Source organism: Raphanus sativus, chromosome 6, assembly GCF_000801105.2.
Source record: "Raphanus sativus cultivar WK10039 chromosome 6, ASM80110v3, whole genome shotgun sequence".
NCBI classification, from domain to species: domain Eukaryota; kingdom Viridiplantae; phylum Streptophyta; class Magnoliopsida; order Brassicales; family Brassicaceae; genus Raphanus; species Raphanus sativus.
The window spans coordinates 12,443,861-12,459,151 of NC_079516.1; the positions used below are offsets into that span (position 1 = coordinate 12,443,861).

Here is a 15,291-nt window from a genome sequence, read left to right on the forward strand (position 1 = left end):
CTTGTCATAAAAAAATCTATATATTAATCATATATTTAATCATATATATATATATTAGACTGTGTATTACTTTTGTATTTAACATAACTATAAAATTATGTAAATCGGTGTAGTGTTTACACAATTTAATATGACTGTATTGCATTAGTGAGAAAATAATATTCACTTTAAATTCAATGTCAAAAACTGTAATATAACACATGTAAATAATTAAAGATATTTATATTTTAATACAGTAAATAGTGATAAAAGAAGAAACACATATTAACAATAACATATTCAGTTTTAATGTGTTTAGCTTATTAACTGTTAAATTTATATTTTTATATAATTTTGTTTGGATTTTTACATTTGAGACTTTCTCTTGTTTGCTTCGTTTTTATATTGAATCACATTAAATATTTAAGAAATAGTAGATGTATAGACGATTTTGGGTACATTTGCATAAAATAGTATAAACCTCCCAATATTAAGAAGAAATCAAAAGATAACATGATAATTTGACTATTTTTGTTATATTTTTGCTTATATTTTGCTTATATGTTATATATATTTTATATAAAGTATATATATTTTTTTGTAAAAACAAATTTTCTTTAGATTTTTGTTATGTTTTTATATATCTATCATAAGTATTTATGTATATTTGGTATGTAAATACACAAACCTTTAAATATACTTGATAAACTAGTATAATAACATTTAGGAGTTGTGCACAAAAGAAATACCCCTCTATGATACGTTGTTATCTCTAGGCAATTCCCCATCTACATGATGAAACAATAAAATTTGGTTAATATATTAGAGAGATAGATTATAACTGTGTCTAGTAGATTTATACACGTCCATTTGTTATTAATGTTTGACTTATGATAAAAAATACAACCAAACAAAAAAGACAGCTTTATATCTATGTCTTCGAAATAGCCTCTAGCTGATGAGTGTCATCGCGGTGGTCCTGGTGCGGAGGTGGTTTGTGGTGTCGCGGAAGGGTTTTCGCGAGAACCGCCGTGAGTATCACGATACTCACGACTCCCAGCGTCCATAGCACCCTGCGCTTCAGGCCGCAGCAACTCTTTCTCCTCGGGGATTGGGATGGTCGCAGCACCCATTCCTGTTTCATCCTCTCGAATGCTGCAGAGTCGAACAGGATCTCCGTCTCGTCGTCCGTCTGCAAAACACAACAAAACAGAGAAACAAGAAACTTCGTTATCCAAATCTGCAAATTAATTACTGAACATGATTGCAGCTCAATTGTCAAAGACATCAGAAACAAGAAAGCCTAGACATGTTTTTGCTCCAATGGATTAAACTCTTGTTCCCTCTCTGTGTTTCATTAATTGTCCATGACAAGAATTAGAGAGACACCATATTCAACAGCTCAAACTACTCTCCAAACCAGAGCAACAAGCCAAACAAGCAGTTTAACATCAAGTTGGAACATAAAACACCACAGGCTACAACGAGATGTATAGGATATGAAGACCAAAACTTAAACAGGAAACAAATATAAACTTAAACTGTAGACACATAGCACTAAGGATAAGAGGAGAGACTTACACTGAAGGAGGAACAACGGCAAATATAGTCCGGATGAGAAGATCCAGCTACTCAAGACAACTCCTAGGCCCTAGCTAGCGGAGGAGGCGTGAAACCCTTAAGCCTACATTTAAGTATAAATATTAAAATATAGTGTTGAGGGTATCTAATCACTAATGATGCTCTTAAGGACTACATTACAGTCATGTTAGTCATAAAGAAAATTATTTTTTCTTGTCATAAAAAAAAATCTATATATTAATCATATATATATATATTAGACTGTGTATTACTTTCGTATTTAACATAACTATAAAATTATGTAAATTGGTGTAAGTGTTTACACAATTTAATATGACTGTTTTGCATTAGTGAGAAAGTAATACTCACTTTAAATTCAATGTCAAAAACCGTAATATAACACATGTAAATAATTAAAGGTATTTATATTTTAATACAGTAAATAGTGATAAAAGAAGAAATACATGTTAACAATAACATATTCAGTTTTAATGTGTTTAGCTTATTAACTGTTAAATTTATATTTTTATATAATTTTGTTTGGATTTTTACATTTGAGATTTTCTCTTATTTGCTTCGTTTTTATATTGAATCACATTAAATATTGAAGAAATAGTAGATGTATAGACGATTCTGGATACATTTGCATAAAATAGTATAAACCTCCCAATATTAAGAAGAAATCAAAAGATAACATGATAATTTGACTATTTTTGTTATATTTTTGCTTATATTTTGCTTATATGTTACATATATTTTATATAAAGTATATTTTTTGTAAAAAAAAATCTTCTTTAGATTTTTGTTATGTTTTTATATATCTATCATAAGTATTTATGTATAATGAAAAATAGGAGTAAGGAAAGAGAGGCCATTCTAATAGAGATTCTAGCATTCAAATAATGAAAAATAGGAGTAAGGAAAGAGAGGCCATTCTCAAAGAAGAAAGACTTTGGACAAACTGAATAGATTCACCTAAATGCTGACACTCTAACATTTTCTTTGTCATCTTTTGCATTATTGAATCATCACAATTCAGTGAATTCACATAATTATATTTAAGTGGGTCCCAGCTCAAGTTTATTATGCCCAACAAATCATCAATTATGTTTGTATAAAGTGCACCATAAAGGTGTCTATTACACATTTACAATAAATGACAACTTAATGAGCGATTTTAAAGTAAGTACTAATTGAATTCATTTGATTTTACATTTGATCACAAAAAGTTGAAAATCTGAGTCTATCACTCGAACAAACATCGTAATGTCATCATGTAAACAAGAGAAAACAAAAAGAAGAATGAAAAATTGATGTTGTAAATCTAGGAATGAAAAATGATCCATGTGTCCAATATATAGACAACATTCTTATTTGGTTTCGAGAAGATAACATCTATTCTGATTGCAAGACGACGATTATTACTTCTCAGAATTTTCCCTGTTCACCTACTAAATTATTTATTATCTCGAATTAACCCCTAAAGTTCATTTTCCTATCAACAAAGCCCAAAGGAAACCATACCTACAGTATGATCATTTAGTGACAATGTATACCACATTATGTGGTTTTCACTTAAAATAAAACTAGACTAGATCATGACCCGCTCAACCGAGCGGGAATCAATTTTTTTGTTTGTTTGTAATAAATGTTATACATAATTGCAATGTGTATTAATATAAAACTAGATTTTGACCCGCCCTTAAAAGGGCGGGTATATTTTATGTTTTATATTTTCTAGAAATTTAATTTTTATATTTGTATTTTTCATCGTATAATATTTTTTTTTTGTAAATGATCGTTAAGAAATTTTAATAATTGTATTAAAATAGTTGGACCACACCTATATCAATATGTCATATTCTTGTTTCGATAACACATTTTCTTGATTTTTTTGTAATTTTTATGTTTGTTCTCTTAGAGGTTATTCATTTAAATTTATTATACGGTTAAGTTTTAATGTTTTTTCTTTTTGATTTTTGATTTCGGTTCGATCGTGCTCTTTTTCCTATTAAAGATATATCAGAACCGTTCGATAATTTAGAAATTATAGGTTAGATTTTGGGTTAATTAGTTTTGTCCATGGTTTGATTGGAATATTTGATTTTAATAACGAAAAATAAATAGTACTTAAAACTCTTACAATATATAATAACTTCCTAGAAACTATTTCTATTTTTAGTTTAAAGTGACACTTAAAATATAAATTAAGAAGGATTTTTAAACGTTAATATTTCAAGTAGCCATTTTTTAGTAAGAACAAAAGTATCCAAAATTTATGTTTACAAAAATGCTGTAAGAAAAATAAAATCATGGCTTCAAAATTGAATAAGAATTATTGTGGGCTTACAAATAAACGACCAAATTATGTTTTCTATAGCCCAAGCCCAAAAATGTTTAAGCATCAACCAACAAAATAGAAAGTTGTCTTTCTGTCTTTCGAGAATCTCTTCCAACTCAAAAAAAAAATCTTCCCTTTTCTCCCCAAATAAATCGGATCAAACGATCCATCATCACCGATAACACAAATCCCTTTTTTGTTTGTTGATGATCATAGATCTTACGCTCATAAAAACTTTATTTTCGAACTAAAACTTAATGCTTTTAACTTTGCAGATACGGTTGCATGTGTTCTCACATGATAAATCTGCTTAATCAGATGAGAATCTGTTGTTTTTGGTTTATGCCCGAAGAGGATCTTAAAAAATAAAGTCATAGGGGTAATACAAACCAAGATCGGACACTTCGGATCTTGTATTTCTTATCTATTCAGGTAAATAAAGTTTTATGTTGATATGTATTTATATGTTCACTGAGATAGTATAATAAGTAAATATTATTGAAATCAAACCTGCTAATATTACTTTTCAGATATAGTTGCATGTGTCCAAAGAGGATCTTAAAAAAGTGGTTTTATTAGTAGAAACCAAGCTCGGACACCCCGGTTCCAGATTTCCTATCTATTCAGGTAAATATATTTCATCATTTATCTTTATCTGTATGAGTACGTTGACTGAGACAGATTAATAAGTAAATAAATCTTGAATCTAACCCTTTTTATTATGTACTTTGTTATTTTACATGTCGGAATCGCGAGTAATTCCGTTCAATTTTTTTTGGACATACAGAAAAGGGAGATCGAGTGAAACATGGTCAAACGAAGGTACACTAAAAAGGATCTGACTCTTTTTAATGTTTTTCTAAAGATCTTGATATTAGTACGATGAATTCTCCTCTATATATTAAGATGGTTTCAGAGGTGTTCGAGACAATATATAATAGACGGTTTGCTTTCACTCTGTATATTAACATATAAACATCTATATATAATATAATAATCTTACCAATCAAGAATCTGGTGTTTTCTTTTCCACTCAAAACATTTTCAAAATCCATCAAAGAAAGAAACATATCTTTGTTGTGATAATCACAATCGGATATCTTTGTGAGATTGATAAATGTTATCTTCTTTGTATGTTTTGTTGTTTGGTAATGACCCTTTGCGTCTGTCACAGAGAAGTTGCTAATGTTCTTCCACTCACCCACAACACATTTACTCCCCAAACTTATCAAAACATGCATTTACATGTTGCTTGAATTTTGTCACCCTGTAAAATCGAGGTCATGTCACGTTAGGAGCACTATGAATATCAAACTAAACGAAAATGATTTAAGTTTACCTCTTGTCAGCGAACACGATTTCAAGTTTTTCACCAAAGCCTGCGTTTGTTTGCTTCCAGGTGTGGAGTACTTTCACCTGGATGGACCAATCGATTCTGTAAGATTTCAGCTGGGAAAAGTAAGAAACTTTATGCACTCTACTCATTTTCGATGTTAAGAAAATAAATGTTGATTGTTAGGATTATGGTTGATTACAGTGGTTATATATAAGGTGCAATTAGATCTGATTTTTTTTTTGTAAAAAAGGCAATTAGATTTGAATTTGTGCAATATATTTTCGTTTAGTTAAGATTTGAACTAACTGATGTTATTTTAAAACTAATTCAATAGTTAGGAGTTATGATATTTTGGTTGTTGGATGATAAGGCTCTTCAAATAATCCAAGTTATAATTGTTAAAGAGGATATTTCGGTCTACAATCTGAATATTCTTTTTATGTACGTACCTGTGAAATCTTCGATATGGTGGTTTTCTATTTTGAGTCTGTAATTTTTTAATTTAAGAAAATATAAATATGCTATGCGAAGTTTTGGATGTGGAGGTTTTATATTTGAGTTTGTAAATATTTTTCTAGCGATAGTTAAATATTTGAAGATGGATATTTTGGTTAATAACAAATTAGATGCTATGCGAGATTTTGGGATGGGTTTGGTTTTGTATTTAAGCTTTAATTGCTCATATTTATGAAAATTGATTAAATAAATGATCTAAAAGGTTAGGATACCATTGGTTGTAAAATATTTCATATGTTAATTATTCAAAACAAACCCAATATCAAATAGGGTAATTAGGGTTTCGTTAGGGAGATAAAGTAATCTTCAAATTTCTTTTTGTATAACTGGTACTTAAGTTATAAGCTGATTACTAACATCACGGTTTTTACAAATTATTTACACATATAAAACCAAATGATACTTGGACTATATATTGTTTTGCAGGTTATGTCTAACCGGCTGTGTATTTGCTTAACGTTTGGGAAACCTTTTTGGAAACAGCTATTAATCTAATCAAGGATTAGTTCCTTTCATAACAGAGCAATATATAGATATAACATGTCAATGTGTTAATTAGTTGCAACATATTTCTGTAACGATGGAAACTTATTATCTTGTCATATATGTAAAAGTTACATTTAGTTGGATAGTAAAGAACTAATTGGCATAAATATAGATATCGTTACAAATATAATTTAATGGCGTGATTTGTGGGAGCTTTGGTGGTCTCTTTTTCTATTTCTAATCTACCCTTAATGATTTCTAATTTTTAAGGCAAATCTGATGGCACAAAAAGTAATATGCCAAGGGAAAGTAGGGGTAATTTCATAAAAAGGTTCCTGAATTAATAGTATTGATTTTGATAAATAACAATGTGTACTAATGTGTTTAAATAAGCAATGTGTTTAATTACTAAATTTGATTTTTAAATTTTATAATAACATAAAGTAGATTTTTTATATATTATTTTAAATATATAGTGCTATATATTTTGTATTTTCAATATTTATCATACAAAACTTATGTTGGGGTATTATTTATATGAAAATATGTGTAACATAATATATTTTATATATTATATAAACATATCTACGATTTTCGCAAAGCCCATGCGCACCCGCACGGATTTTATTTTTAAAATGTATTCTATATTGTTTAGTTTTATGTAGTATCGAGTTTGTATAATTCAATTTTGTGTTTAAAGAACAATACCAAAACTGTCTTTTGTATGTAAAAATATCACTTTGCAAGCGCGAGTTGTGTCTCTTTATTGTAACACAAAATTTGATATAAAACTTATGTTTTTATACATTACGAAGTTTAATTTTCAAAAATAATTATTACATAATTTGAAAGTGAATTTTATCTCTGGGGTCTAATATATTTTGTGTGTAATGGTTCAAAGCATTTTCGATATATATTATATTTCAGTTTGGTGTTTTTAGTATTATTGTATAAGTATAATACTATATAATATTACTATATTCTATACAATATATAAAGCTATGTGTTATTTGTTTTAGAAAGTAGATTAGGCCCTACGTAGTAGTCATATCTTTATGTATATGTCTATGACTTATCTACCTAATTTTATTCGTATTAATAAAATCAATATGGCCAATAAAAGTATACTGATCAATTTAAAATGAATTGTATAGGGAAATTCTAGTACGATTAATATTTTTAGTATTCTTAATATCTATGTTATTTAAATCGACATGTAATAAATGTGAAAACCATATATGGAACATGAAAAAGAGGAATTGTATTTAAGGAAATACATCAATGCAAAGTTAGACTATGGTACGTATTATATATATAAGGAATGAGACATTTAATTTAAATATATGAGTTCCACCTTTAAATTTCCTAATAATTACTGAGATTAGATTATTTGATTTTTATTTTTTTGGTTTTAATATAATTTCTTCCTTAAAATTTACTTTTGTTTTTGGACGCGTATATTGAATATATGCACACATTTGTTTGTTTATTTTTTGTTTTTTTACTCAAACACACGTTTGTTTTTTTGTTTTTTTTAATCAAACACACGTTTGTTTGTTAAAACCAAAATATAAACACCTTTGGACCATATAATGATAATTGATAGACATTTTAGACCAATTAATTTGGAAAGTAATTATACTTTTAGTTTATGAAATTGGCCCATTAATTAAAAACTATAGTTTGTTCAAAACATATATATAATAAATTTTTATACCAAAAAAAATAATATATATATATATATATATATATATAATAAATTCACAAATAATAGTAAGGATATAGATAAATTTTTCTATATCTTACTTTTTAAAAAAATATAACAGAAATAATTATTTTAAGATAACAACACAATATATAAATTATATTATTATTATTGTTTAAATAATCTGATTAATATAAATTCGTTTTAATTATATATACAAATTCATTAAGGATAGTACCAATATTAGCCACTCAAACTCCATTACGAAAAATCACTTCACAAATAATAGTATAGATGTAAAAAATAACCCACTTAAGAATTGATTAATATTATTTCAAACTAAATATTGTTTCATTTTTTACGTTAATCTTTTTCAAATATTTTGGCATATATAACAGATAATATATAATATTTATTAGTTATATATAACCATTCAATTTTTACTATAAATGATTTTATATGATATATTTATATATTATATCATGATTTTTTTTCTGCTTCTTACTTTGTACATAACACATATACTAGCAATTGTAAAAATTCTGTAATGTGTTATTATACATAGGATGTTAATATCCTATGACACTCAAGGCCAAAACAAATTCTCTTGCAACCTAAAATAATCTATATGAGAGCATTTCCAACCATGACACAAATTTGATGTTAAAATTACTCAAATTTGGTGTTTTAGTGTCAAACATTTTTTGTCATCTCCAACCATGACACCAAATAATACACCAAAGTAATATTATATTATTTGATGTTTTTTATTTCAATAGTTCTATTATTTTTAGTATTTGAAATTGGGAAATAATTGTTTTTATCACTTTTTGATATTATGTTCATTAAATTTTCGTGATTATATACTTATGAAATTTATTTTACATTTATATGTTATGGTTTAAAATATTATACATGTATTTAATTTACATAAAATACTATATTAAATGTTACAAAACACTAATTATGAAAAGCACATAACATAACAATATATTTATTTTAATAAATTTGTAATAGTCACTAATACATGTTTAACTATATTATAAAATAAAAAAATATTATAAATATTGGTGAATTTAATAATACTAAATATAATTTAAATTAAAAATGATAATAAATATTTTAAATAAAATAAATGATAATAACCATTTAGTGATTTCTTATTTAAAAATAAAATAAAATATAAAGTTCTATTATATTTTATTTTATAACATAAAAATTATAATAATAACTTAGTGATTTTTACCTGGAATCAAAATAAAAAATGTTTTAGTTATGTAAAAATAATTTAAAATATAAATAATACAATATATTTATGTTTAATTACAAATTTAAAATGATTAATAATAATAATTGCTAGAAATTTAAACTAACTAATAATAATAATAATAATTGAATTATATTACTAAATAAAAACACAATAAAATATGTATATAAAATATTTGGTGTGATGAATAGTGTTACACCAAATTTGGTGTAACTCTATTCACTTTACACCAAATTTGGTGGGATGGTATAACTTTGGTGTCCTGTTAGAGATAAAATTACACCAAATTTGGTGTTTTGGTGTATCATTGAAAATGACCTGATTTAAGATTATACAAAATGGCGATATTGTCATTAATGAATGAAATAACAACCATTAGAACATATTATCTATGTTTTAATTTGAATTATAATTTTGTGCATTAAACGTTTAGTTGATGAATAAATATGTGCATATAATACTTGAAAATACTTTTAATTATTTAGAAAAAATGTTCATGATTTATCTTATACATAATATAAAAGGTGAGTTTTTAATTCTTCAAATATTTTAACCGGCAAATTAAATATTCAAGTATTATTTTTTTTGTATTATGCCCATATTTATTTTATTTGAGTGCACAAAATTATGATTCGAATATTCAAAAGTTAAAAATTGGAAACCGTTATTTTTTGTCTATCAGTTAATGATGACTTTTTCATTCTCAATTTTGCATAGTTAACTATTAGTTAAAGAATAATTATGCGCGAGCAATACTTTAAGTATTAAAATTGTTAATTTCAAATACTTGAGAAATAATTTTCCCATACTTCCACTAATGAGAATTAAGGATGAACCATTAATACGTAGCTATCGAACGTGGTCTGAAATTATAGGCAGTGAAATCTTTAAATCTTTAGAGACCATTACATGACTACGTGCTTTGCCACGTTGTGCACATGTATAATCTTTCTTCTAGACATTGGTTGGGTTTTGCCGTTTTTGGTCTTTATGGATATATATCATCATTAATGACGACAAAGAGACAAGAGAGATCAGGTTGATTGTGGCGTGTAAGAGCAAAATACGCATTTGATTAATTTCCGCCGCAAGCAAAGAACTAGAAAGGGTCACGTTCCACTATAGCTTCCATCATTATTCAACTAATCTATACTTTTCAGTTTCCTTTCTTCTTCTTCTTTTTATATTATCTCTCTGTCATTACACATTAAAGAGAATCTCCTTTCTCTACCAAAATAACTTTGAAACTCTTCTTGTTCTTTGAAAAAAAGTCAAGGATCATATTATAATTATCCTCAGAGGTTGGATCTTCTAGTGTGAAGCAATGAGCAGATGCAATAAACGTAACCAGCAACCGACGTATATTGCTGATCACTTCAACAGCTTGGATCAGGTTTCCAAAAACTTTCACCAACCTTTTTCTTGATTTCTTGATTAGAGTTGTTTTATTTATTTGTTTATCATAAGAAGAACGGTCTTTATTGTGATTTTCATTAGGTGATAACTTCTCTGAGAGAAGCTGGACTTGAATCTTCAAATCTGATTTTAGGAATTGACTTCACCAAGAGCAATGAGTGGACGGGTGATTTATTTGATTCACATGTCCATTAAAGACTATTTCAATAATTGGTTTTTTAGTGTTTTAATGCTGTGAATCTCGTTGCAGGAAGATACTCATTCAATAGGAAAAGCCTTCACGCCATTGGTAAAGACAGAATCCTTATGAACAAGCGATATCCATCATTGGCCGCACTTTGTCTCCCTTTGATGAAGACGATCTTATACCTTGTTTTGGTTTTGGCGATGGTTAGTTTCTTTACCTTTTTACCTTAAATTATCAAGATGAAGATTAACAAAACTCTAAATGGTTTTATATGCATTATTCTTTTTACAGCGACAACACGAGATCAGTATGTGTTCAGCTTTTACCCTGACAACAAAAGTTGCGAGGGACTAGGTAAAGCGGTTAAAAGATACAGAGAGATTGTTCCTCATTTGAAGTTGTCTGGTCCTACCTCGTTTGCACCGGTTATTGATGCGGCTATAGACATAGTTGAGCAGAACAATATGCAGTACCATGTTCTTGTCATTATAGCAGATGGTCAGGTGACAAGAAATCCAGATGTGCCACCTGGCCGGCTTAGTCCACAGGAAGAAGCTACTATCAACTCCATAATGGCAGCTAGGTAAAACACAAAACTATTCAATAAGTTCAGCTTCATGGTCTTGGTTCATCATATTAATGTTACATTGCTAGTCCTAAAATTTTCGAGGCTATTGACAATTTAATAAAAGTTTATATTAAATTTTTTTATAAATTTGAAAGCCAATATATATGTAACAAAACTTTATATTAATTGTTTAATTTTATATAAAAATGCAGCCATTATCCATTGTCTATAGTCTTGGTTGGAGTAGGAGATGGACCATGGGACACAATGAAACAATTTGATGATAATATCCCTCACCGCGAATTCGATAACTTCCAGGTAAGATATAACAGTTTCATTGTTTTTTTCTTGGATATGATGATCAGTGAAGAATTCTGTTTCCTTTCCACAGTTTGTGAACTTCACAGAGATAATGTCACAGCACAAAGATGCAGCTAAGAAGGAGGCTGCTTTTGCATTAGCAGCTCTCATGGAGATTCCTTTTCAGTACAAAGCCACATTAAGTCTCGAGTAAGTTGGTGAACTTCTTGTATCACACAGTTGTATAGACTTCTTGAAACGGCTTCTGATTGTGTGTTTGTGAGAGCAGTAGAAAACAAGTGCGTGGTTCTCGTTTGCGTCACAAGCCGCTCCCACCACCACCAGAGGTCTTAGAGCGTGACAATGCTGTTAGAGCAGTGCCAAATCCAGTTACAGAAACTGCAGAGAAGAGTGAGAGAACGGCTCCAGTAACACAACCTGTATGCCCGATTTGCTTGACGAAACCGAAGGACATGGCTTTTAGCTGCGGTCACACGGTAAGTTAAATATATAGAAAACTCTTTGCTTGCTCTCCATGAACAAGATCTGTTTTGTGATATCTTTTTGTTGCTTTGTTTTCATAATGAAGACGTGCAAGGAATGTGGTGTGGTTGTCAAGACATGTCCGATGTGCAGACAACCTATAACAACGAGGATAAGGCTGTACACTTGATGATGAAGAGACTACATGGTAAAAGCACTTAAGCTTCATGTAGCAAATTGTACAGTCCAAGCAAAAGAATAAATAATGGTTACCTAAGAGACTTTGAGCTGTAATGTATATGTATTGCATTAGCTGTGAGGGTCTCTGCAAATAACTTTTATAGATTGATGAATAACCGAACTATAAACAAATGCTGTAAATTTTTTTTTTTTGACTTTTATCTTTAAAAAATTGATTAGGAATAGTGATTTAAAAATGAAGAAAATTAATTAAATAACTAAGTTAAAGTCCAACCATTCATCAATTAAATCCTGAACAAGTCACCTGCTAACCTTTATATTTAGAGCATTTCTCTTCATATTTACTAGCAAACGAAATGTATTACTATATACCGTTTTCAAAAAAAAGAAATAAAAATTACAATGTCTATGCAAACCGAACCGCATCTATCTTATTAAAGTAGAAGTACTTTAAGCTTTTGTTTGGTAACAGGGATAAGAGTCTTTAAAAAAATTAAATTTTGTTTGGTAACAAAGATAGTAGAGAATTTTGTCTTTTCCTTATTTAAATGATAGATTTAAGTATTTAATGTCTTTTCTTAATTTAAATAATAGATTTCTTTAATAGAATGAATATTAACCAAAATAAATTTCCTAATAAATTTTTTGTTAACATTTAAATATTTTCAATATTTATTGATAAAAATAATAAAATAAAAATCACACATCAAAATCAATTTATATATCATATAAACAAAATATAAAATATTTTATTTATAAATTGTTAGTATAACACTTTTATAATATAAGTCCAATTAGTTATAAATATTAGATTTTATATGATATACTGTGATATAATAGACGATTAAAATCACATAATATAATTATTTAAAGTAATAAATACAATTTTTGTTTTAAAATGTTATACTAACAATTATGTAATACATATTAATTACATATATATATATATATATATATATATATATATATATATATATATATTATCATTGAACAAAGAAAAAAATTGAAGTGAAAGCAAATATTTATACGGCCACGGGTCAAACTATAGAAAATAAACAATAATGGCGTAAGATTTTTTTTTTAAACAAATTTATTTTAATTTCAAATATGTTTATATATTTTATGTATTTATAAATTATTTTATTTGTTATTAAGAATGCTAAGATTTTGGAATTGGAAACAATTATGACCATCTCTATATTATTTTAATTAGGAATTTAAAATTTATATCAAAATATTTTTTAAACTTTTAATTTTTATTATAACTGCAAATGTTAATTTTCAATCTAAATTTATATTTAAATATCACAAATATATCATTTATAAATAAAAAACTAAAAACATAAAATAAATACCCGCCCGGTTGGGCGGGTCAAGATCTAGTACATTTTAAACTCATTAAAACCGAGCAGAGATCAACCAAACTGGTGAGAACGTCAAATCTTAGAAAAAAGAACACATCCTAATCAGTGGCGGAGCCACGTTAGAGTGAGGGGTGTCAAGTGACCCATATGAAATCTAGAAATTATAAATTTTAGGCTTATGTACAAAGTTATTGTTGTGGTGAACTGGTCAATATCTCCCTTTTTGACCCACATGTCTTGAGTTCAAGTCTCATTAGCATATCTTTTAACCTATTTACTAGATTTTGACCCGCCTTTAAAAAGGCGGGTATTTTTGTTTTTAAATTTAATTTTTTAAATTTGTTTTTTCTTTTTGATTATATTTGTATTTTTTTATAATCATATTTGTGTATAAATTTTAATCAAAATATATTTTATTAAATAATAGCAATTTAAAAATTGATCCGGTATAGCACGGTTAAGACTGGATTTCGGGTCGAACTCGCCCCGCTGATCCGCCAACCCGCGATTTTCAATTTTGTTTTGGTTAAAAATATGACCCGCACAACCCGCAAGCAAATAACTTTGTACTCGCATCCGCTCGGTTTAATTTTGTGGTTATCCATGGGTTATATTTTAAAAATCATTATTTAATTTAATTATTATAAAAATATATTTGTTTGTCGCGGCGGTTAGATTCTAACCCGTTCTTTGAAAAGGCAGGTATATTTTTTGTTTTAATTTCTTTTTTTTTAATTTAATTTTTATATCTGTGTTTTCTTTAAAATTATAGATGTATTTTCTTTGTAATCATATTTGTGTATAAATCTTAATCAAAATCTATTTTATTAAATAATAGCAATTTAAAAGTTGACCCAGCATACGCTCGTTTCTTTGTAAACATATGTCCATATTCTTTTTTTTAATCATATTTGTCTATTTTAAATCTTGATCCGTATTTCAAGTGCGGGTATAATGGTGTTTTGTAATTTTTATTTTTTTGTGTAAATATGTAACATTTTTATGAATTTTTTTTATATGTTATAAAAGTTTAATTTATATGTTTGTGTATAATATTTTTAAGAAAATTATTAGTAAGAGGTTTTGATAATTGTACTGAATTTGTGATATTCCATACCTATACAATTTTGTTATAACCGTTTCATACACTAATTTTATACTTTATTCTTAAACGGTGGTTAATATTTATTTAAAAAATAACAACATATAGATACAGTTTTGTTTAGTAAATTAAATAGATAAAACTATATATTTTTTAAAAAAAATCACGATTTGGTTTCACATATAGTGATTCAAATAACGTTTTTATTAATATTATACAATAGTCAACATCGATTCCACCCAAATCCGTAGGATGATGATTAAATAAAAAAGAAGGTCGAGGATCAAACCACGTTTGATATAAACCCAAAAGAAGGAATATTTATTGATGTATATGTATAACTGTCGCTAATATATTTTTCCAAAAAAAATGGTCTGTAATATGTATGGGTGCCGAAAATTTTGGGATGGAAGTTACAAATATATATGTTGATTAATAAAAGTACGGTTGTATAATTTG

At 27.4% G+C, this 15,291-nt stretch overlaps 1 protein-coding gene and 1 long non-coding RNA gene across 2 annotated transcripts; both read left to right on the top strand.

Moving 5' to 3' along the window:
• The first annotated feature begins 3,995 nt into the window (after window positions 1-3,995).
• On the top strand, window positions 3,996-6,472 carry LOC130495985 (uncharacterized). The gene is made up of 5 exons (XR_008935019.1): window positions 3,996-4,333; window positions 4,432-4,528; window positions 4,689-4,723; window positions 5,301-5,359; window positions 6,180-6,472. It is a non-coding gene; the product is annotated as an uncharacterized LOC130495985 (long non-coding RNA).
• A 3,813-nt stretch (window positions 6,473-10,285) lies between these two features.
• Window positions 10,286-12,594, top strand: LOC108807087 (E3 ubiquitin-protein ligase RGLG3). The gene is given in 9 exon segments (XM_018579333.2): window positions 10,286-10,604; window positions 10,709-10,793; window positions 10,878-10,916; window positions 10,919-11,017; window positions 11,106-11,397; window positions 11,595-11,700; window positions 11,774-11,892; window positions 11,972-12,179; window positions 12,272-12,594. Coding segments are annotated over 9 exon segments (1,101 nt in total). The 5' UTR covers window positions 10,286-10,535; the 3' UTR covers window positions 12,356-12,594.
• Window positions 12,595-15,291: the final 2,697 nt, after the last annotated feature.